The sequence below is a fragment of the Bradysia coprophila genome, unplaced genomic scaffold (assembly GCF_014529535.1).
Source record: "Bradysia coprophila strain Holo2 unplaced genomic scaffold, BU_Bcop_v1 contig_232, whole genome shotgun sequence".
Taxonomy (NCBI): Eukaryota; Metazoa; Arthropoda; class Insecta; order Diptera; family Sciaridae; genus Bradysia; species Bradysia coprophila.
The window spans coordinates 12,272,269-12,294,722 of record NW_023503493.1 but is presented as its reverse complement, the minus strand read 5'-3'; the positions used below and the strand labels follow the sequence as shown (position 1 = coordinate 12,294,722).

General features: G+C 35.8%; 1 protein-coding gene across 4 annotated transcripts in view; it reads left to right on the top strand.

Annotated features, from left to right (window-relative positions):
* LOC119076662 (extracellular sulfatase SULF-1 homolog) overlaps positions 1 to 22,454 on the top strand; it is a 44,652-nt gene that overhangs the window by 17,530 nt on the left and 4,668 nt on the right. For all 4 annotated transcript variants that reach the window (XM_037183551.1, XM_037183547.1, XM_037183548.1 and 1 more), the window contains exons 2-15: positions 8,457 to 8,980; positions 11,248 to 11,416; positions 11,495 to 11,565; positions 11,772 to 11,826; positions 11,892 to 11,988; positions 13,299 to 13,468; positions 19,379 to 19,538; positions 19,606 to 19,772; positions 19,832 to 20,160; positions 20,217 to 20,387; positions 20,447 to 20,619; positions 21,111 to 21,250; positions 21,339 to 21,555; positions 21,624 to 22,443. In XM_037183551.1, the coding sequence (XP_037039446.1) occupies positions 8,728 to 8,980; positions 11,248 to 11,416; positions 11,495 to 11,565; positions 11,772 to 11,826; positions 11,892 to 11,988; positions 13,299 to 13,468; positions 19,379 to 19,538; positions 19,606 to 19,772; positions 19,832 to 20,160; positions 20,217 to 20,387; positions 20,447 to 20,619; positions 21,111 to 21,250; positions 21,339 to 21,555; positions 21,624 to 22,443 (2,992 nt within the window). In that variant the 5' untranslated portion in view covers positions 8,457 to 8,727. The remainder of the gene's footprint in view (positions 1 to 8,456; positions 8,981 to 11,247; positions 11,417 to 11,494; positions 11,566 to 11,771; positions 11,827 to 11,891; positions 11,989 to 13,298; positions 13,469 to 19,378; positions 19,539 to 19,605; positions 19,773 to 19,831; positions 20,161 to 20,216; positions 20,388 to 20,446; positions 20,620 to 21,110; positions 21,251 to 21,338; positions 21,556 to 21,623; positions 22,444 to 22,454) is intronic.

The following is a 22,454-nucleotide window of genomic DNA, read 5'->3' as shown; positions in this document are numbered from 1 at the left end:
GTGGATCAGATATGAATGCGTACTAAGTTCGCACTTTGTAGAACAGAGGATTATGACACTATTGATAGGGTGGCTCTGTTGGAGGGTGTTTCTGTACAACATAACAGGGCTTATTTCAGAGAATTCTCAAAAATTCCGAATATTCTGAAATCTTTTCAGATTTTTTCGGAATTTGCAGAATTTTTCAGAATTAATTTGCTTTGAAATAAACTCTCTTCTGTTGTCGTGACACACACTGAATCATGAAAATCCGATTCGGAAAGCCGAGCTCATTTATTCTTATTGGCAATATAGTTCAGAGCTTATTTTTAGGAATTTATTTCTTAAAAATTCTGCTAAATTCTTCAAAAATATTCCTAAAAATTTATAAAAATTCCAAAATTTTAAACATTTTAGTAATTTTCTTAGATTTTTATGGAATTTTTAAGAATTAAATTCCAGAAAGTAGGCTCTGTGTGTCAGAGATTTCAAGCTAGCGAATTAAAGGGATCTCTAATTGTCACCATTGAAACTGGACTGGATCTTGTGACAAGTAGTAAGAGGAAGCAAATGACGAGTTCTGTGCCAATACAGCAAATTTTATTAAAATTACAAAAGGTACACTGTGATATCCAAAGTCGCGATTTATGACCAGTCTAAGCCTACCTGCCTACCACGCACATGTTTGGTTCTTTCCAAAGTTGGAATTCCAAACATACAAAACATATTTTCATGTGTCGGGGCCGAAAATGAGGGAGTTTCGATATTTTTCTCAGGTTACACAAATAACTATTTTTATCTGCAAACCATTCGTACCTCATACTTTTCCTTCCGATGACGAGATGTTGTAGCTGTCAAAATCGCAAAGTGTGTTCTTTAAATTGCTTGATTAGACTTGGAAATCAGAAATTTTGGCTGTTGTTTTTTAAATGAATCAACATCAAGAGATTGATAATATTCCAACTCAGTGACTGTACCGACACCAAAACGATAAAGCTTTGATTCGGTTGTTCGTAACAAATTTAAATCTCAACAACAATTTCAAGGCCAAACAAGCAATAATTTTTTTTCTCTCATTCTTTTCTGAATTAAAGTTAACTTTTTTTTAATTTTTTTTAGAGCACACACATCAGTTGCAGCCTGATAATACACTTTATTTTCTTCGTCTCACAATCTCGTATATAATATTCGTACTTCGTACGTGATAAAATTTTGTTTTTTAAATACAGTAACTTGTAACGCGATTTTTAATTGATCTTAGGTCAGTTCAAGTAACCGTCATTAGCTCGGGCGTTATCGGATTTCGCTTGCATTTTTGTAAGAAGTTTATTTAGTTAATCATTAATAAACCAGTGATGAAAGCCTTTACAGTAGAGGAATCCTCTAGTAGATGTACTTATGTCGTTGACAATGTTCAAATTATCGCCTCAGATGAGACCTATGGCGACAAGAAAAGTTTTTTCAGTTCAAACATTAAAAATCTTTTACGTCGTTCGTTTAAAAACTTTCTCCTACAGTGACGGAAACAGAATCTTTTACTTCATTAGTTTTACCACATATTTTGATATTTAATAAAAATCTGACGATGTCGATAATAAGCCGTTTATTATAAAAATTCACATTTTGCTATGTCCTTAATCTCCGGGGTTCTTAGGGCAGATCCTCATAAAGTATGACAAAAATTACAAATAAACTTTTGTACGAGTTGAAACATTGAGTTACACTATTCAATGAAGTAACTAAGGCGAAAGGCAATGAATGATTTTTGGGTCACTCAACAAATTGTATAATTTTCCTCAATTTTCCTCAACAAACTTTGCATAACTTTATCACTTTTCCATACTTAAACGTAGTAAAACATGCACTTAACAATAACAGATAACACATAACTTAAAGTAAACCAAAGTCTAAGGCTGACAGCACAGTTTAAATTATAGAATTAAAAATACATTTAATATGGACAGGACGAAAAACCATTGACTATCCGACAAATATCGCGATATCTTTTAGCGCCATCACTTTCCACTTGTTGACGTTCGAGACGCTGTTGGGTTTGGTGACGTGAATGGTATCCCAGATTTTGTCGCTGATGGTGGTGGTGGTGGTTTTGTTGGTCAATTGGTTCGAATATTCGTTTCAGAAACAGTGGCTGTTGTAACGCAAAATTGCACAAGATTAAAATGATCAATGCAACGCTATAGAACTTGTACATTTTGTAATTCAATTGATGCGTTTTCTAACAAGAAATTGTGTACAATTAACGAGAGCTTTCAATTTCAACTCGGTTGCTCAATGACTGTGGTCAGACTGAGTGTAATCGTTTCAATTTTGTTATTATAGTTGATAAGAGAAATGATTAACTATGAACTTGAGCTATTTGAATTGTTATGGTGAGTGTGAAATCGTCTGCGAAATCATTCAATTCCGCAAAAAGTTTCGCATGGCTTCATTTGAATAAAATTTTCTGAAATTTTCGATATTTTATGGAGCTTATGGGAATTGCAGCTTATTACTTCTGATAAACTCAACTTTCAGCCAAAACTTAATTGGTTAAATTTTCATTCAAAAATCAAGTTCATACTCGCGGATTTCGTTAAACCGGTGGAGTATCATACTATACTTACTAAGAAGAATTTCTTCAACTTACAATGAAAATGAAGTGTTCATTCAACCTTAGAAGCCATAGCAGGATTGTTTTACTGATAACAGATTGTTTTTCTTTTAAACTGCTTTACGGGAAATGCCTTGGAATTGCGATTAGCCAAGTATTTTCCTAGTATTTTCGGGTCACGGTCTTCTACGAATTCAATTCCCTATTTTTTGTGGAAATAAAAATCTCTTCGAACCGTGAGAATAATAAGATTTTATGTATCTCCACACATAGTAACTGTTACTGGAATATACGATCAAAAGACCGTAGAATAAGTGGTCCGACATGAAATAAGTAGAATACGCGATTTGACTAAATTCTAAAATGAACCATTTATTCGGCCATTGAATCAGATCGAATGTTTTGAGTTTTATAGACGAACCACGGCATAGTAAAAGTAACCCAGGCAGGAGCGCTTGTTTGAGCGCTTGTTTGACTAGGGACCTGAATAATCTAGTAGACCCTATATTTTTTGCGAATTAATTTTTAGCCCCGTACGAAGTACGAAGGGGCTTATAGGATTACGATGCCGTGTGTAATTGATGGAATTCGAAGCAGACGGTAAGGGCAAAGTGTTTGCCTATGTTCATAGATGACGAATCCGCAATAAAAATTTGGGCCGTCTGTCCGTCACGTCGATATCTTGAGTAAATCAAATCCGATTTCAAAATTTTTTTTTCCCTGAAAGATAGTCAAAATAGTGAGGCTAAGTTCGAAGATGGGCATATTCGGGTCGGCCCTTCGTGAGTTAGGGCCACCTAAGTGATTTAAGGTCTTTTGGTGATATTTATGGCAAAATAAACGATGGAAATGTAAATGACACGGCAAATGATAGGTATTGTCAATACCAATCCAGGAAAAAAAAGTTTTTTTTTTTAAATCGGGTGAGTGGACCGTGAGTTAGGGCCTTAGAAGTGAAAAGCTACTAGGGCCCTATGTGTATTTTACATAGAACTCGAGTAAATTTCATTCGTTTTTCGTAATTTTTGTGTCATTTGGAAGGTAATCAAAGGCCGAATAGAATGTTGTTGAAAAAAAATAAATTTGGGTCCTCGGACTAAGGCCGCTACTAGGGCCCTATGTGTATTTTACATAGAACTCGAGCAAATTTCATCCGTTTTCCGTATTTTTTGTTTCATTTGGAGGGTAATCAAAGGCCGAATAGAATGTAGTTGAAAAAAAAATAAATTTGGGTCCTCGGACTAAGGCCGGTACTAGGCCCTATGTGTATTTATACTCAATAAATTAAAATTTTAGGGCGATTTGAAATTTTTGTTTCATTTGAAAGGAACGTCGTACGGGGCTTCGTAATTGCGCTATGCGCAATTTCTAAGATGTACACATTCCATAATAATTTTACTTTAACTACATTAACCGGCGCAATAGGTTTACGGTCAAAGTAGGGTGACAGACGCAATAGGGTCACGTACGCAATAGATATACGGGTTTGTACGGGGCTCAGTCGCAGCAAACGCTCCGACTGTTCTGATGGCTCGTTTCAACTTATGTCAGTGTTCATTTGAGTTCATTTTCATACAATGTATTAGGTCCCTCATTTGACGTTTCAATAATGAACCGCTCCTGCCAGGTTTACTTTTACTCTGCCGTGGACGAACGTTTAGACTACTTGTCACCCATACAAAACTACACGAATTTTGTAAGGATTTATATATGGAATGAAACGGTTTAATGAAAAATAAGAATGAAATATTTTCGAGTATTCAATAGGGTGTAGCGTTTTGACGAAAGTATTTTGTTTTTTAAGGCCTGCGGGTAGGTTCGATGCAGAATTATTAACGCCAGCAATACTGAGTACAATTAGGAACCGTTTTTGCATAACTTCTGTAAAAAATTAAAAAATATGGTTTTTCTCGTACCATTTTTTACACACTAAAAGGTCAACGAATCTGTAACCCGGTGAAACTTTACGTCGAGTCTATATTCGTTTGAAAGCTCTTGAAATTCCCTTTAAAATAAGCTACGACACGACTATATTGCTTCCCAGTCACATATTTCACCAAGCTTTAAATCCAGAAAAATTCTCAAAAAGTGATGGTCGGGAGCACTTCTTGTAATTTTTCATCAGTGAGTCAAATTTTTTTTAAATTTTAGAGTATGCCAAATTGAAGCCACGGTCTCTACGAGTAATTATCATGTACACTTAACAATTGTTTTCCCACACAGTCGCCAGAACTGATCTCACTATAGCTTTGGGGCCAAAAAGTCGGTTTTCAGAGGTGCGCTTGGGAGCGTCGAACTTCAAATTTTTTTTTTTGATATTTTCGTGATCAGGGGACTATTCTGCATCGAACCTACCCGCAGGACTTAAAAAACAAAATACTTTCGTCAAAACGCTACACCCTAGTATTCAACAATGGATCCTACTTGTCATTTTACAGACGGGTTGCGACAAGGAAAATAACACAGTCAAATTACAAAGAATTGTTTTAGAATCTTGAAAATTCCTGAAAATGAAGTAAAAGATTTATTATCAATCTCTTGTAGATACTTAGATCAAGTGAAGTAAACAAATATATGCGATTCTCACTCATATTATTGTGCTGTCTGGGAAACGTTAACGATCGGACGAGAAAATTTATTACAAGAATGGAAACTAGAAGTTAGGGCTCCTAAAGAATTTATGTGGTTGTTGTCTCGTTCTTAAATTAAAAAATTGGGGTTGGTGCTCGGGCTTCTTTTGAGTCGCATACGGAGGGAATCTGCATATATGCATATGCAATAAGTGCGCAACCATAATTTTCGTTGAGCGATCACAATTCAACTCTTTTACGATTTATATTCTTTCGCCTCATATCACCTATCAACTGAAAATCGTTGTTTATATTTCGCAAGATTTAGAAATAATCATCGTTTGAACAAAAATGTTTAATTTATGAGGAATCACCAGAAGCATTTAATGTTTATTTAAATACAAAACCAAATGATTTACGTCTACTCGTTCAGTCTCTGATGGTAACGTTGTGTTTATTTCCATATGATATGTGCTCCATGCTTCATCGTATACATATATGCGTGGCTTAATTTAATATGCAAATTTGACTGTATGATAATAGGTAATCAAAAGCGTTTAAAATGTATTACAAACTGTCTGCATTGCCGTAAATTCATTCAACTTAGAATATCATTATAATATTATGTTAGATGATCTATCCAATCGTGGGTAGCCGGAAGATGTAGGCACATGTTCATTTTTCAATTTCATCACCCGTGTGTTTCGAAGTGCGATACCTAATTTATATATAAATATGAAAAGTATGCTTCACAGAGTTTGAGACACGCTAAAGATGCGTGCATTTATTTCGTTACATGATTACACGACTTGTTACTAAAAGGCATCATAATACAAACACTGTACTAATATGGGGCGCGTTGGTGGTTTTTTTTCCTTCTCTCTCTCCATTGAATTAACACTTTTTTTTGTTGCTGTGATACAAAATGAGAATTTATTGTACAAAGGACATCAAATTCAATATCGACAGATTAAACATACAAATTTTGATAAACAGCGGTGGAATTATAAGATCGGACAACGCGATATCAATTCATGACCATTCCATGTCGAATGAAGAATGAACGATTTTGCTTGAAATTGTTGGATTTGAAATGAAGACAGTTGACGTTTATTCTGTAATAGTTTTTCAGTAAAACAGCCTACGGGCTGAAGAAACTCATTTCCATAGTATTCATTGAAAAATCGTGTTCTTGTTAATTGTTATCCATCTGAACAACGTTGTCTTCAAGTAGAATAAGTCGATCAAGTACGAACAGTCCCTGATAGAATTTAGAGTTCACTCGGTTTACCAGTTTTTATTTCCCAAGACTCTACTCGATAACGACCAACGACAAGAAGTTCTTGCTTAATATACAATAAATAATTTTGTCGTTAACTAACCAATGACTGACACAGTTGTAGCTAAACTACAATAACTTGTTGTATCAATCAACAGAAATTAAAGAAAAAACGATTGATTGTAGGCGTGCGTTGCTTCATATCTCGTGTATGTTATGCAAAATGACATGTAAGCAATTGGAACGATTCTTTTGTTGCAGGAAGGTGCCATGTCACATTAGTGAATTAATGGAAAACTGATAGTTCGTTTCGAAGAGTCTAGCGATAGTTTCTTCTTTGTAACCATTATTAAAAACTTCTATTGACATGACATCGTCAAACTCTTCGAAACTATACTGCATGAGGTAACTTTGCCTCCAGGTAATCTGAAATTACTGCCATAGCAGGGGTGGGCAATGGGTAAGGGACCGAGACTGACGTAGTTCACAAAAAATTGTTTTCATCCCTAGATGTCAAAAATCGATTTTAAAATTTTTTTTAAATTGATTTACAACGAGAGTAAAGTCAAAGAAGCTAAATTTTCGAGTTTTCAGTTGCCCACATATTTTGACCTCTACCAAAAACTTATTTTGAAATTTTTGTTAGACGTATTAGTCTTATTCGACTAATCGGGGTCCAATTTAACTGGAAAAAATAAAAACCGAAAGAAGTTTGTCGAAAAAGTATGTTTCGTGACTCGTCAAAGTTCGCCGACTATGAAAAATTGAGTGGATCTTGAACTTGAATTTTTATTTTTTGAAAGAAAAGATCGATTTTTTACTGGCTGCGTCATTATTGTGAGCAGTCTTTTTTGAACTTAAAAATTCGTAAATTCATCGGGAAAATGATTCAATTTTTGCTCAAGTGGGCTTTAATTCTTGGGAATGTTGTAGGCTATACAGAACAGAAAAGTTTTTGAAAATAATCTGAGAATCGTTTGTGTCGTAAGTGCCTAAAATTGGGGAAAAAACTGAGAAAATCGAATTTTTGAAATATGCACGAAAAACATTATTTTTGATTCATTTAATTGAATTTAATATCTGTGGTCACTTTTCGATCCAACAATTTAAAATCGAAGATTTTGTGCACTTTTTCAAAAATTTGATTTTCTCAGTTGAGGCATTTTTCCCCAATTTTAGGCCAAACAAACACTTACGACACAAACGATTCTCAGATTATTTTCAAAAACATTTCTGTTCTGGATAGCCTACAACATTCCCAAGAATTAAAGCCCACTTGAGCAAAAATTGAATCATTTTCCCGATGAATTTACGAATTTTCCACTCAATTTTTCATGGTCGGCGAACTTTGACGACTCACAAAACATACTTTTTCGTCAAACTTCTTTCGGTTTTTATTTCTTCTAGTTAAATTGGAACCCATTTAGTCGAATAAGACTTCTTTGCTTCTTTGATTTTACGCAAGTTGTAAATCAATTTTTAAAAAATTTTAAAATCTATATTTGACATCTAGGGATGAAAACAATTTTTTGTGGACTACGCCAGTCTCGGTCATGCAAAAATTGCAGCTGTGGCATAATGTACATAACTTGGAGACAAAGTTAACTGCTATTTTAAGTCATTGAAGGCTTAACGAATCAAGTTTCATTTTTCTTATGATTCACTAAAGTGACACGTCCTCTCTCTGCATTTATCTCTTCAAATTGTGATGTTTCTACAACAATTTTTTCAATGGAACGTGTCGGGAACTTAAAAAGTTGTGCTCTCAACACCACATCATAATAAATTTTATAAATAAAATCCCTTGCGCAATATATCTATTATTGAAATTTGTAAATGAATACATATGAATCCATTAATTTCTTTTGAAATTTTATTAAAAAAAAATATTTTTTTTATTTACAACAAAATTTGTGGAAATGCCCTACAGAACCAATATAATTATTTAAATTCATCGAACCCCAATTTTTATTTTACCCAAACGTGTTGTTGATTCGAAATTCCTGTATATATACAGAATTATACGATAATGTGGTGCTTCAATTACATAAAATAAACATTCCGCACATATTTACAATGCGACCACTTCGGCAATACATATTTTGAAAAATGTGAACTTTCAACAATGTTTTAAGTGATAAAAAAAATATATCCTCAACGATAAAAGGAAAAAATACACAAAAATAAAAAACCAAAACAACAGAGCACCAACATTTGTGATAACGAACCGAAATACGAATCGGTATCAAATTCTTCTTGTAAAGCGCGCAAATTCTGCGACACTTAATATGTTGGGACGATTTCGGTTCGCACTTATCGTATTGCTGATATATGTGGTGGATTATGCTCATTCGCATCGACGTATTCGGGAGCCAAATGGAAATCGTGTCAAGAAATCAGGCAATGGAAATGGTGGAAATAATGGCGATGCTGGCAGTGTATCCGAAACGCAAACAAATCCGTTCTTACCGTTGCCGGGTTTGAGGGAACGTAAACCGAATATAATATTGATTTTAACTGATGACCAAGATGTCGAGCTCGGTAAGTGTTATTTGATTTTATTGAAGATTCTGTAACTGATTTAATGTTTGAGACGAACATGACTCTAATGTAATGTATGCAAGTACGTAAGATGCCGCATTGAATAAAACTTCGAATTGAGAAGTGGTGGATTGGAAGCTTTTACTATGTAACCCCCAAAAGCCAAAGCATATATTTTCGTATGTACTTTCCAATGACAGTATGTGTTGATGGTTATATTTGCACTTCAATGAATTGATTCCTGATACAAGTTGGTTTACGATGATATCTCGAACTAAATTTGAATTTACAAAATGTTGTACCTCGGGGATTTCGCTTTAATTTACTTGAAATAGCTATCAATTTAGATGTTTTATGAATTGTTAGCAGTACGGTATACGATATTTGGTGAGATATTTGAGGAAGCGAATGATACTCATTATCGTTATATCCTTTTTGCAGCGCCGACACAGCCTAACAACAATTCCTATGAAACACCTTTTAAATTATTTTAAATCGTTTCGCGAGGATATCATCAATTCTAATCCATATTCAGCAGCAACTTTACTTCCCGCTCTTTATTATTGAATATTAGACTTATGCGTCCGACTTAGCGATGGTGTTTTGTGTTTATTTTCACAAACACGTAAAGCTTAGTAAGTTGTTGCTTGGAAATGTGTGATGTTTTGAGCAGTGGGAATAAGGCCCTTTGGCTACAAACTTCTGCCGGATTGTTATTGATTGATCATGCCTTACAGATTGTGAGTTGGTGTGTTTGTTGTTGATATTGAAAATTGTATTGGTTTACTTGTAATATTATGAGACGATGGACGTTTTTTTTGCATTTTGAAACAATCTAGTCTCTTTAGTATTTCTTGAACAACTGAAACAACTTGGAGGTAGGTCTTTAAGACTTTTGTATGGGATCCTTCATGGGATCCTTAAAACATCCGTTTCAAGAAAAAATCCGGGATCCCGGTTAGAAATTAAAGATCCCTCAGGGATACACCAAAATTTCTCAAAAATTTTGGGGGTCACCACACAAATATTGTAGACCCTCCACCCTCCTCAAAACAACAAATTTCCAAGCATGAACGAAGATTATTCTAAAAAAATTCCTCTGAAGTAACTTATAGCTCCTTGGAATTGTAACGCATACTGGAGCTACGCGATGCATTTAATTTAAGAAATTATTTGAAAACTAGGTCCCACCTTTTGGGCCGGTCAGGTCCCTTGACTGACAATTTTATGAATATTATTTTAAATCAATTTCATTTCATTTTTCGTTGTTAAACTTCCGAAGCATCACCAAAGTCCAAATTCTTTGCAAAAGTACTTTTTGTATTCTCACGGCTTGGGGTAATCTGGCACACGGTGCTAAAACAACGCATTTTTCAACTACGTAAAATGTGAACTCAGACACTTGCGCGTGTCAATTTAAGATTTCAAGAGTGCGTTCTTTTTGCACTGTGTGTCAGTTTCCCCAAAGAATCACAAAAACCTTCGTCTGAGTCCAAATTCTTTGGAAAAGTACTGTTTGTATTCTCAATTTCAATTAACCATAAATCATAAATTAAATACAACGACTCGTGTAAATTACGGCCCTCGCTCCGCTCTGGCCGCAAACTTCCCACTCTTATCAGTTGTCTATTATTCTGTTTCATCGTCTTATTGTTAACGTTAATCAGAAGTAAGTGATGCGAATGTAGGACGACTAGAGGACTCAAGTTATCGTGTTTACAAGCAAAAAATTTGGACAAGCAATTCCGTTTTTCATAACATTTCATACAACCTTTGGGACAAACATTTTAGGGTATTTTCCGGCATAAGATCCTGACTTACAGTAAAGGGAATAAATGAAATTGAAAAATTGAAATTGAGAAATGACTTCAAAGTGTACGAAATGTTTCTGGTCTTAGTGCATCGACAAGCGGATGTCAAATTTAAACCAACCCGTTTATGAAATTGTTTTAGATGTAGGAGTGTGCTCATGTCACGACGTCACGTACGATTAACAAGCAATTATCAGTAGATAACCTGTCATTTGAGAACAATAGTATCTTATGATATATTCTAACACACGGTAGCATAGCGCAGATGATGTGCAATACTAACCAATCCAATTGAATAATTATTACGTACAACGTCCCTCTAACAATCGCAAACATGGATATGTTGAATACGACATACTTTGACGAAGATTAAATTTAAGTTAAAATCGCGAACCAATCGAAACCAATTTCCTCGACTCACCAGTTTTTTCTTCTTCTTCTTTAAAACCACTCCAGGTTCATTAAATTTTATGCCACGAACATTGCGTTTGCTGCGTGACGGTGGTGCGGAATTTCGACATGCATACACCACAACACCGATGTGCTGTCCAGCCCGTTCGTCATTGCTAACTGGTGTCTATGTGCATAATCATATGGTGTTCACCAATAACGATAATTGTTCCAGGTACAAAATTTTCAAATTTGAATTCGGGTGGCTATGTATACGCAAATTTTTTTTTTAATGCATCACAATCCACTATAGCACATCATGGCAGGCGAATCACGAAACCAGGTCGTTCGCAACGTACCTATCCAATGTAGGCTACCGAACGGGTAATATGCTAATTTTATCGCCGCTCATAAAGAATTGAATGTGATTATTGATTTTGTTAGTTTGGCGAAATGTGTGAAAGGCTATTTCTATTTGCCTTCCAGTCGTTTCAATTATTGAATGCGAAACTTTTGTTTTTTTTTCTTTTTCCTTTGCTAAAACTAAAATAATTTTCAAACATTTTTTTCTCTGTTCGTTATTCGTGTAGGCTATTTCGGCAAATATTTGAACAAGTATAATGGGTCATGGATTCCACCCGGCTGGTAAGTTTAAACAATCTAACAGAACAAGGAAAACTTTTTTTTTTAAATTCACAACACAATTTCAGGCGTGAGTTTGGTGGACTTATAATGAATTCGAAATACTACAATTACAGCATCAACATGAATGGCCAAAAGATTAAGCATGGTTTTGATTATGCAAAGGTGGGTATAGCTTAACTATATGGATTTATGTTTTCATTTTATTTTCCCAATGTCGGAACAATTAATCGTAGCTATCTGCGGAGAAGTTTAATTTTCTCTTCCTTTTCCTTATTGTTTTCGTATTTAAATTTGTTTTGAAGAAAATGGGTAGGTACCGACATACAAATCGTCTGTGAGTACCATTCATGCCATTCATTTATATTAGCTACATTCTAGCTGTTGGTTTAGACGCAAAGAATGTTGTTTTAATGGAAAGACATACAGCCTGTGTGTAATTCATTAAAATTCTACTGAACGCTCGAAATGCTGAGGATGAAAGTTTGATTTTAAATATTTAATTTCATTTCATTTGTTTGTAAATAGCCGGGAACGAGTCGAGATCATATTGGTTGTTGTGCATTTAGCTTTTTAGGCACATTGACGAACGACTGCGCAACCACATTCGATGTAATAGATAAAATGTAACGAAAAATTTTAAGAAATTCGAGAAAATTCGAGAAATTTCAAGAAATTAGTTTCCAAAAAGTAGGCCTTGCTGTAAAGAGCGTGTTGATGAATGTCTGACCTTTAAAAACGGCTAATTATCTGTTAACGACAGCATTGTTAACAACTAGCGATGGCCTACGGATAATGTTATCGTATCTAGCGAAATTGTCTTATTTAAACAAATGAAGTAACAGATTATAAGTGTCAAACACCAGTTAATTAAATCCTTTGTGAAGAAAATACTCAAATTCGTTTAAAATCCACATTAAATTCTTGTGAATATTTAGAAAGTCCTTTTTTGAGTTGTTCAAGAAAAAAGAGTCAAAGCTGACCATTAAAAATCGTCGAAATTCAACGAAAATCGAAGAGAAATCTTTTAAATCATGTAAAAATACTTGAAAATCGTTTCCCAATGTTTTTCCAAGAGAAACTAATAATTTTAAGCGATTTATTTACTTTCATTTTCAAGAACTTTTACACGAGTCCTAGGATTTTTATTCGATTTTCAACAAATTTCGTGATTTTTAAGAGGATTTTCTATGTTTATCTGACCCCTATCTATATTAATACGACGCTCGCAGGAAGGGTATACTTCAAAAAACGTCTCTATATGTTAAAACCACAAGTGAAATTTAGGGAAAATTAGGAATGTAAGGAAGACATTTTACTTTCAACTTTCAACCCTGAATGGTTTAAGCCAGATACGTAATCTCTAATCTATCATTTTACTATAAAATATATTGAACCGATCATTATCCTATCTATCATGATTATTCATAACAATTGTCCCAATTCAACTTCCATCTTTTGAATCCCATCTACAGGACTACTACCCCGATTTGATAGCAAACGATTCCATTGCATTTCTACGACAATCGAAACAACAGAACCAAAGGAAACCAGTTCTATTGACAATGTCTTTCCCGGCACCACACGGTCCAGAAGATTCGGCACCGCAATACAGTCATCTGTTTTTCAATGTCACCACACACCAGTGAGTATAATATTGTTATTTTCGTACAAGTTAAGTGGTTATTATGTTACTCACTTTCATGAATTTAATATCGTCGTCTCGGCATTGTGTATTTGTTTGCTAGTACGCTTCCAGTCGGTCGATTGTTTTTAAACAAGCAAAACCGACGAAAATTGAACGAATTATTTTTCATGTTTTCTTTATCAGATAATTTGGTGAATTTAGCTTTTCGTCGGTCCGTATTTATTTGCTTAAAAGTGAAGTAGACGGTTTTTTTGTTATTTGACATATACAATTGGAGACAATTTGATATGTGCAGATTTTTGCTCCAGCTGATGATGGTTCGCAAAGACACACTACTCCAAACTTTGCGTGTTAAAATTAGATTGTCGAAAAGGTTTGTCCCTGATAAAAAGTGTCCATGGGAGCGAACAGATCAAATACATTTTTTGAGGTATTGTATGGGAATAATACGATATCTTCACAACGTAGTTCCCCTGATCAAATTAGCCCAAAAATCATGCACAAAATTGGATGTTGTAACTGAAGTTGAATCAGTGCCATCTGTATCCCCTGAATTGATCAATTTTCAAATTCCCGCCCAAAATAATCTTTTTTGCGTTGCGCCTCTTGTAACCGACCTAATTTTAGAGTCTAGCTAAGGCACTGAGTTTAAGGGACATTGTGTACTACAATAATGGCTACATTTACATACAATTATCTAGAAAAAACCTTAATCCGATTAAGTTTATCGGTTAGTGTATTCACATGAAAGAGAAAGATAGTCTCTCCAAATGGCCAGTGAAAACAAGCTTTTGAAAGGGTGTTTATGAGTGTGACAACATCATTGGCAGCCAATGAGTAAATATTGGAAAATGCCAAAGGTTTATATGTGAGGAAGTTGCAAATCTTTGTAGATGCTCTCAGAAAACCATTGGTAATGAAGGCTGTGATGGTATTCACTAATTTCAATTCGTTTCTCAGTAAAATATTTTAGGCCACCAAATTCATATCTATGTAATCTGAAGGTCGTAATGGAACAATTTTATAATCGTCGTATGGTTATTGAAACCTTCATTCAATTGAATTCTATGAACAGTGTATGACTAGGCAAAAAGTAAACGGATGGAAACAATCGACTATATGTCGTCTGATTGTCGTCAACATTAATATTGCATGCCGAGTAATTGTACATCTTTATCTTTGTGTTCCAAGTTCTTCATTGACTTTAAGCAATATGAGAAAATATGAGAGCAAAAAATCATTTTATACCTTCGGCATTGTATGTGAGCTCACAGACGAGAACTCAGAAACCATTCAAATAAATTGAAAAGAATTTCCAATAAAGGACATTCTCCATTGTGGAATGGAATGATAAATATATATGAACATGGAACATTTCATACGTGACTGGCATTAGTGAATCGTTACGTACAGTTCCCAGTTGCACACACTTATCGGTTTATCTGATTCCGATATATATCGTCTGTGAGCGAACATATATCTGCTTGAATTTCATAGTCCTATATGGTGCAAAGTGCTATACGGGTTATCAAATTTTATTATTATTCCTCGGTTTGTTTACGTGAATTAACTGGAGAAAATCTCATTATTGTGAAAATAATGGAACTAAACATTACCCACAGAAGACACATTTGACGTCATTTCACAGACGGAAAATTGAAAATCTTGTAGTATGGTTATATCCTGCTATATGGTAATACTAAGCTATTTCCCTGTATTTGTGAGCAGGAGTGAGCATGACTTCACAGTATACGTACCCATGAAAGTCGTATAACATTTTAGAATATTTTAGCAAATAAAATTTTATGCTTTCCAGTGAGTCTAACTAAGCTAAACGCTAAGGAGCAGCAACACATAAAATATACAATCCAAGCACGTGAGAACAATAACATCGCGTGTTTCTACGTTGTAAATTGTTCCACGTACTCTCTCGACTTTATACACTTGTGTTACGTTTCAGGTATATGGGGACTTGTTCAAAATTGAAAGATTGTTATTGCCGACTGTTAATAAGAGAAAAAAATAATATTTGGTTTTGATAACGAAATGGATTTGAATTTTCCGATTTATGTCTACACTTTAATATGAAAATTGAATTCTACCGAAATTGGATCGAACGGCTAAGTTTTAATATAAAAAACAAAAGAATTGAGATTGAAGTGAAGTCATCGATGGGGGAAGTCTCTTTGAAGTGTAAGCTGCTGCCTTCTAAGCTAAGTTTTATTTGTCTTGGGACCTCACTAACATCTCTTTACGGCCAATAACAAGCCACGGTGGGGCTGAACGAATTTTAAATAAACATGTCGACTTCCATATCGGTTCTTTTCATATCTGAGTTAGGGGAGACATGTACTATACAACGGCACATGCTGCAGGCGCAACCGCTGAGCCGTTTCTGAGAACTAGGAATATTGTCGCCTGGCCCAGCGGAAGTTGCTGGACTAGTGTTTGAAACTGGAATCGGTAGAGGGTCAAATTCTAAGATCAACCATATAAAAATTATTACTCTCGGTCATTTGGTCGCAGTCGCAGAGCAATAGAAGCTGAAAGTCGCAAATTTGTCAACCGGCAAGGTATGGAAGTAACCAAAGTTCACCGAGGGTAGCAAAAAAGTGACCTTTCTGAAAATGTACCAAAAGGGACCACTTTCAAAATTTTGTTATTGCCATTCGAAAGAGCACATTAACCTAATCTAGAATCGCTATTACATTGCTGGGTTGGGCGCTTCGTCGTGGAGACATAACCCCTTGAGGAAGGTGAAAGTGCGACTTTCAACTTCTATTGCTCTGCGACCAAATGACCGAGAGTAATAATTTTTATATGGTTCTCAAAACTCACTAGTTCACTTCCATAAAATTCCCATGAATTTTATGTGGAAACAGAACACTGGGGGACTCGTCAGGAACGACAGTGTCGAGATTTTTGTTATTGTATGCGCTCTACGGTAGGGAAGGTAAACTTTTTGTAAAAAATCAAGCAAACAAATGAAACCAAAAAGAAGAGCAAAAATCAACATTTTAATGAAATAATATAGGCCGTCAGCCAATAACGATAATTCAAACAATAACAATAATATCCAAACATAAACGATAATTCCCAACAATAATGACCTGTCAGAAAAAAGAGCAATTGTGAATGAGTCTAGACGTACAGATGTGTACCATTCACAAACGGCCTTACTTCAAAATTTTGGTGGCAAAAGAGATTTTTCGAAATAGATTGAAAATCTTTTTTGATGCTACTGTAATTACTCGGCAACCACACAACGTAGAGATTCCAAATCGGTGTCAAAATGAAGGTATTGGAGCCAAATTAAGAATGCCGGAGGGAAATAGTATGTTACTAAGACTAAAAGTCTTTTTTAGCGTGTGAGAGGTTATACTCTAAAAAAGACTTTTAGTCCGTGGTACGAATAATATTTTTCATATCCGACGGAGAAAAAGTGCGACGAAGTCGTAATTTTCGGGTCCTAGGTATGAAAAAGGAATTTCTGTTGGAAGGTCTGGTGTGCCTGACAAGTTGTTGAACAAATACATTTTGTATTCGGCTATGCGGCAATTTGACATAGGTGTTTGACCACTGCCTTATCAGGGACTGATATACGTGTGGATTCTCAGTCTAACAGGATGTTTCTTTTAAATAAAAGACAAGCATTTAAGCATCTTCAATAACAATTTGTAAAAGGATAGTTATAATTGAAAGTTCAGTTCACTATTCAAATACATTCGGAGGAATTTGATAAAGGAATTGGTATCCTTGAACGTAAATTTTTTAATTCATTTAACAAAGTATAGCAAAAGTTTAAGAGCAATGAATGCTTTTCAAATTTGTAGCCTTCTCTGAACCAAAATTTTTTCTGAAAAAGTGAAACCATTAAACCAAGCAAAAATGTGTAACTTTTAAAGGAAAATTTGATTTGTAGGTGATAACTGATCCCACTTGGAGAAACATGTGCAGATTACACAAATTTACACAGTCTGCAAAGGTTACTCCAAGTGGAATTAGTTATCATACAAAAAACAATTTTTCCTTTAAAAATTACACATTTCTGCTTGTTTTAATGGTTTTAGTTTTTCAAAAAAAATTTTGGTTTAGAGAAATTATCAAAAGCCGAATATTTTTCCTCCCAAATTTAGACTACAAGGGATGATCACACTTAATTAAAATATTCCTACAATGCTGAAGGTTCCATTTCGAAATATTGGCAGACTTGACTACCATATAGGCAGGTATGGCAATTTGCGAGAATCGTTGCGACCTTATAAAAGTCAGGCACTTTCTCATGTCTGATTCTTATTTTTTTTTTTTTATCAACAAATGGAAACAACTGAATAATTTTCGCGAAGCCCCACTCGACAGAAACTCTGAGGCGACTCATTCTCTTGTTAACCGTTTGCTGTTTTTTGGTTAGACGCCCCTTAAATGGTACAATAAGCTCTTTTGACAACGGATAGCCAGCGTCACCGTACAAATGCGGAGGATTCTCCCACCCTCGGAATTCTTGCTCCAGTTTTGCAACAGTTTTACTTCTGGCAAGCATATGTCCGTCATGTCAAATACCAAATACAAAAAAACATTTGTTCAACGATTTCTCAGGCACGCTAGACCTTCCAACAAAAAATTCCTTTTTCCCTCCGGCATTCCACATTTGGCTCGAATATTTTGACACCACTTTGGATTCTCCACGATGTGTTGTTGCCGAGAGATACACTAGGGCTACCCTCGTCTTGTTAGAAATAATAAAACAAAAAAGATGTTCAATCTATTTCGAAAAATGTCTTTCGCCACCAAAATTTAGAATCTAGTTTGCATTTGAACCAATGCACCACCAAAATTTTGAAGTAAGGCCGTTTGTGAATGGTACACATCTGTACGTCTAGACTCATTCACAATTGCTCTTTTTTCTGACAGGTCATTATTGTTGGGAATTATCGTTTATGTTTGGATATTATTGTTATTGTTTGAATTATCGTTATTGGCTGACGGCCTCTAATAAATTCAAATCTCAACCCATCGGCTCACGCACAGATCCATTCACCCACTCATTCACTTTCGCACAAAAACTCACAACAGTAAACTTCACAAACACTTTTACTAAAACTGAAACCGAAAATTAAACAAACGGAAAACACTGACACTAACACTAACAAAAGCCATGGCCACTAATCTGAAAAAACAAAAAGGAACATTAGAACCAACGAAAAACAAAAATCAAAGAGAAGATAACCTAAGCACTCCACTAACACTGGAAGAAGTGTTAGCACGGCCCACAGCGCAATTCCTCGGTGTTTTCTTCTTTTCGAATTAAATGGTCAGTAGTGCTTGTCCGTCTGATGAAGGTGGTCTGTAGATGAGAGAATGAATGCTCGCCGCAGGTAGACTCCCCGTTTCAAAAGAATTCCAATGCGGTTTGCCAGAGTTCTATTAGAGTGGTCCATCCAACTAAGAATATGTTCTTAGTTTCTCTATTCTCGGAGCATGGAAGTGGATTCCAATAACTGAAAATCAAAATCTAAATAGGCGTCTAACGTTTGACAAATAGTCTGAAAGAAATAATTTTTCAAGAATATTTCAGACACATCATGAACAAGGTTGGTAAATCATTTTAGTGAAAGACGTAGCCACTGAGACTTCTAGTGGAAATGAATCTAGTCTATAAAAAGTGTAAACTGTTGCAGTCTCCTTCATCTCATTGCTTTTTATTGTTCATCTCTTTTTTTTCTAAAATGCAGAGTTACGGGTTCCATGTTTAAACAAAATTAGAACTTTCAGAGTCCTTGTCTGGGTAAATTGTTGCACCCGACAAAAAATACGTTCGACACTCCGACACTGTCTTTCCTGCTTAGATCTGAGTTAATTCTTCAAAATTATCATACGATTTTACTCAACACCATACGTTTTTCTTAGTACTCCATCGTACGATCATGCCCCGAATCCGGATAAACAATGGATTCTCAGAGTAACGCCACAAATGGAACCGGTTCATCGTCGGTTTACTGATCTTCTAATGACGAAGCGACTCCAAACGCTGCAAAGTGTAGACGTAGCAGTGGAGCGTGTCTATCAGGTATTTTGTTAATGAAAAATTGACATTATCACGGATTCAACATCTTGCAATCATGTTACACTAAAAGGAATTGAAAAATTTGGGCGAACTGGACAACACGTACATAATTTACACGTCAGATCATGGATATCATCTTGGACAATTTGGATTGATTAAAGGCAAAAGTTTTCCCTTCGAATTCGATGTTCGAGTTCCATTCTTGGTTCGTGGTCCGGGGATCCAACCAGCAACTGTGTAAGTAATCTGTCAATGTTTTCAATCCACCATCGATTGCATGATGTCATATTTAACAGAGTGGACGAAATTGTTCTAAACATCGACCTGGCGCCAACGTTCCTCGATATGGCCGGAGTTGCAACACCAGCACATATGGATGGTAAAAGTTTTCTGCCATTGCTGGTGAACCGACATCGCCATATAAAAGACACATGGCCAGACACATTTCTTATTGAAAGTTCGGGTCGCCGGGAAACGCCAGAACAAATTGCTAGAGCGTCTCTGTTGAAATATTCAGGTTCGCAAAACAACAACGATACAACGATCGATATGAAGAAAAGGGAAAACGATACGATCTTGATGGTCGATGTAGGATCACCAGAAATCGATGATCAGGATGATGATGGTTGGTTTCGATATCTTTAGTTAATTAACCGTTAACCAAAACAATTACTCAATTAGATGGTACAGTGTCGATGGAAGAAAAAGGATTAGAAGACGATTCTGACATCGACGGTGACGATGATATATTCGGACTGTTGTCTCAGGATTATATTGTAGATAAACATGGGGTTCCGAGTATTGAAGATTTGGATGAATCGATTGTACCGATCCTTGCGCACAAAGATTCTCGTAACTTTGACAATGAAGTCATTGAAGGACGGTTTGGTAAATTTCACTTTCCATTCCAGCTCAACACGATCAGCTGGATAATAATCTTCCTGCCCAACCGTACTTGTCGAAGGTTGCACGTTTAAATTCCGAATGTTCCGATCCGACTATGCAACAGAACTGCGTCAGTGGTCAGAAATGGCGGTGCGTCAATGAGTCCGGTCGGTGGCGGAAACATAAATGTAAATTTCATGTGAGTACTTTTCGGATCGTTTGTCTTGTTAGACCTCGTTAGACCAAATTTTCGGAATTCTGTTTCGGTCAGATCTGTTCCTCCCTTGTCTATTTTCGACTGTTTACCCTTCCTTATTGGTGACAACCCCAATTCACTTGCTCTCTAGTCCAATCGCTTCAATAGACGAAAATGTATCAACGGTTGCTTTGCCGTGATCAACGAAAACTCTGTATTTGATGAGATTCATTAGTTCCGGCTGAATTGTGACCCATACGGCATTCGGACGATTTTGATTTTTTGTATGGAAGGGCAATGAAGGACTTTTTATGATTTTTCTTCATACAACGACCGAAGGACTTTTTGGAGCCAGTTCCGGCCCTGATATATAACTGTATAGTAAACGAGACCATAACAAAATTGCTGAAAACTAAACATGTTCACACCATCACATCACGCATCTTATCTAAACAAAAAGTTCGAACAATGAAAAAACTCTTCTTTCCACAAAGATTCAACTTCAAACTCACTTGGCCGAGATAAACAAAATCTCTTCACCCAACAAAAGAAACTGTGCCTGTTTCACACCCAATGGAATTGTTTACAAGAAAATCAAAACTGAAAAGCAATACGGCAACAGTCACATGCAAAGGTAATAATGATGAGCGTCTGTGTGATGTTCTTTTTGATTGTTGAATGAATCAATGACGATGAATTCACTATTATGTTTGTAACCGTAGAACGAATGAGAATTTAATTGTGGGACGACAGAAACGCAATGCTATCGATATCGACAACGAATTGGAGGATTTTCAAATCGTTTACGGTGAGGATATGGTCAATTTGTTGAAATTATCGGAACAAGTTGATAAACTGGAGAAGGAGTTGATGGCAGCTAATGCTCATCGAAGTAGAACGAAACGGGAATCGGTGGACCATATTGGCAGTGTGATCACGGTAATCACCTCGTTTAATCTTGACTGACACCCGATCCCTTGAATATTTTTCACTTTGTTTTCCTATAGGAAATTCAAGATTCGTTAGAGGAGCTTGAGTCGTCATTTAAAGGCCAAGGTAAAGTGGAATCCCGTGGCGAAGAAAATGGTAAATTTGGCGCAAAATGTTTCATTGAAAATAACGGGAAGGTGAATTGTTCCGACATAATTTACGAAGACGAAAAAAGTTGGAAATTGTCACGCGTCCAAATCGATTTGCTGATCAAAGTGTTGAAGAACAAGATCAGCGATTTGAAGGACATTAAAAAACACTTGAAGGAACACAAGCCCGCCCACATGAAAGACTACGACGAAATCCCTTCGATCGAAGACGACGAATATACCAAAGACAATCATCCAACATTTCGCAAGCACAATCATCACGACAATCTCGATCACAATCAGCAGCTGGTTAACCGCACTACTGAACGCAATGAACCCAAACGATATCAATTGCCAGCGGCAGCCAATAGACATCGCAATATCGATGAAGAGTTGGCACGAATCAATATAACTTCGCCTCGATTACACAGTTCGCATCACCGACCGAAGGGAAATCGTTCCCATTGGAATACGTTTCGACAACATCATCCGAAGAAGGTAAACCTTGAGGATTTATTTGCCGACGATAAGTCAAAAGACAAAGTGACAACGCTCGCGCCGGCTAGCGTTACAGAAAGTGATATTTTAAGCAAAATCAGTAGTAGTAGTAGCACCACATCGAAAATAGATTTTGAAGACGAGACAACCAGAAATTATTTCAATGAAATGGAATCATCGACAAAATTTGAGGAAGATGTTCACATCACTGAAGCACCTGGTCGACGTAAAACTACCAACGAAATGAGAGGTGAATTGCAC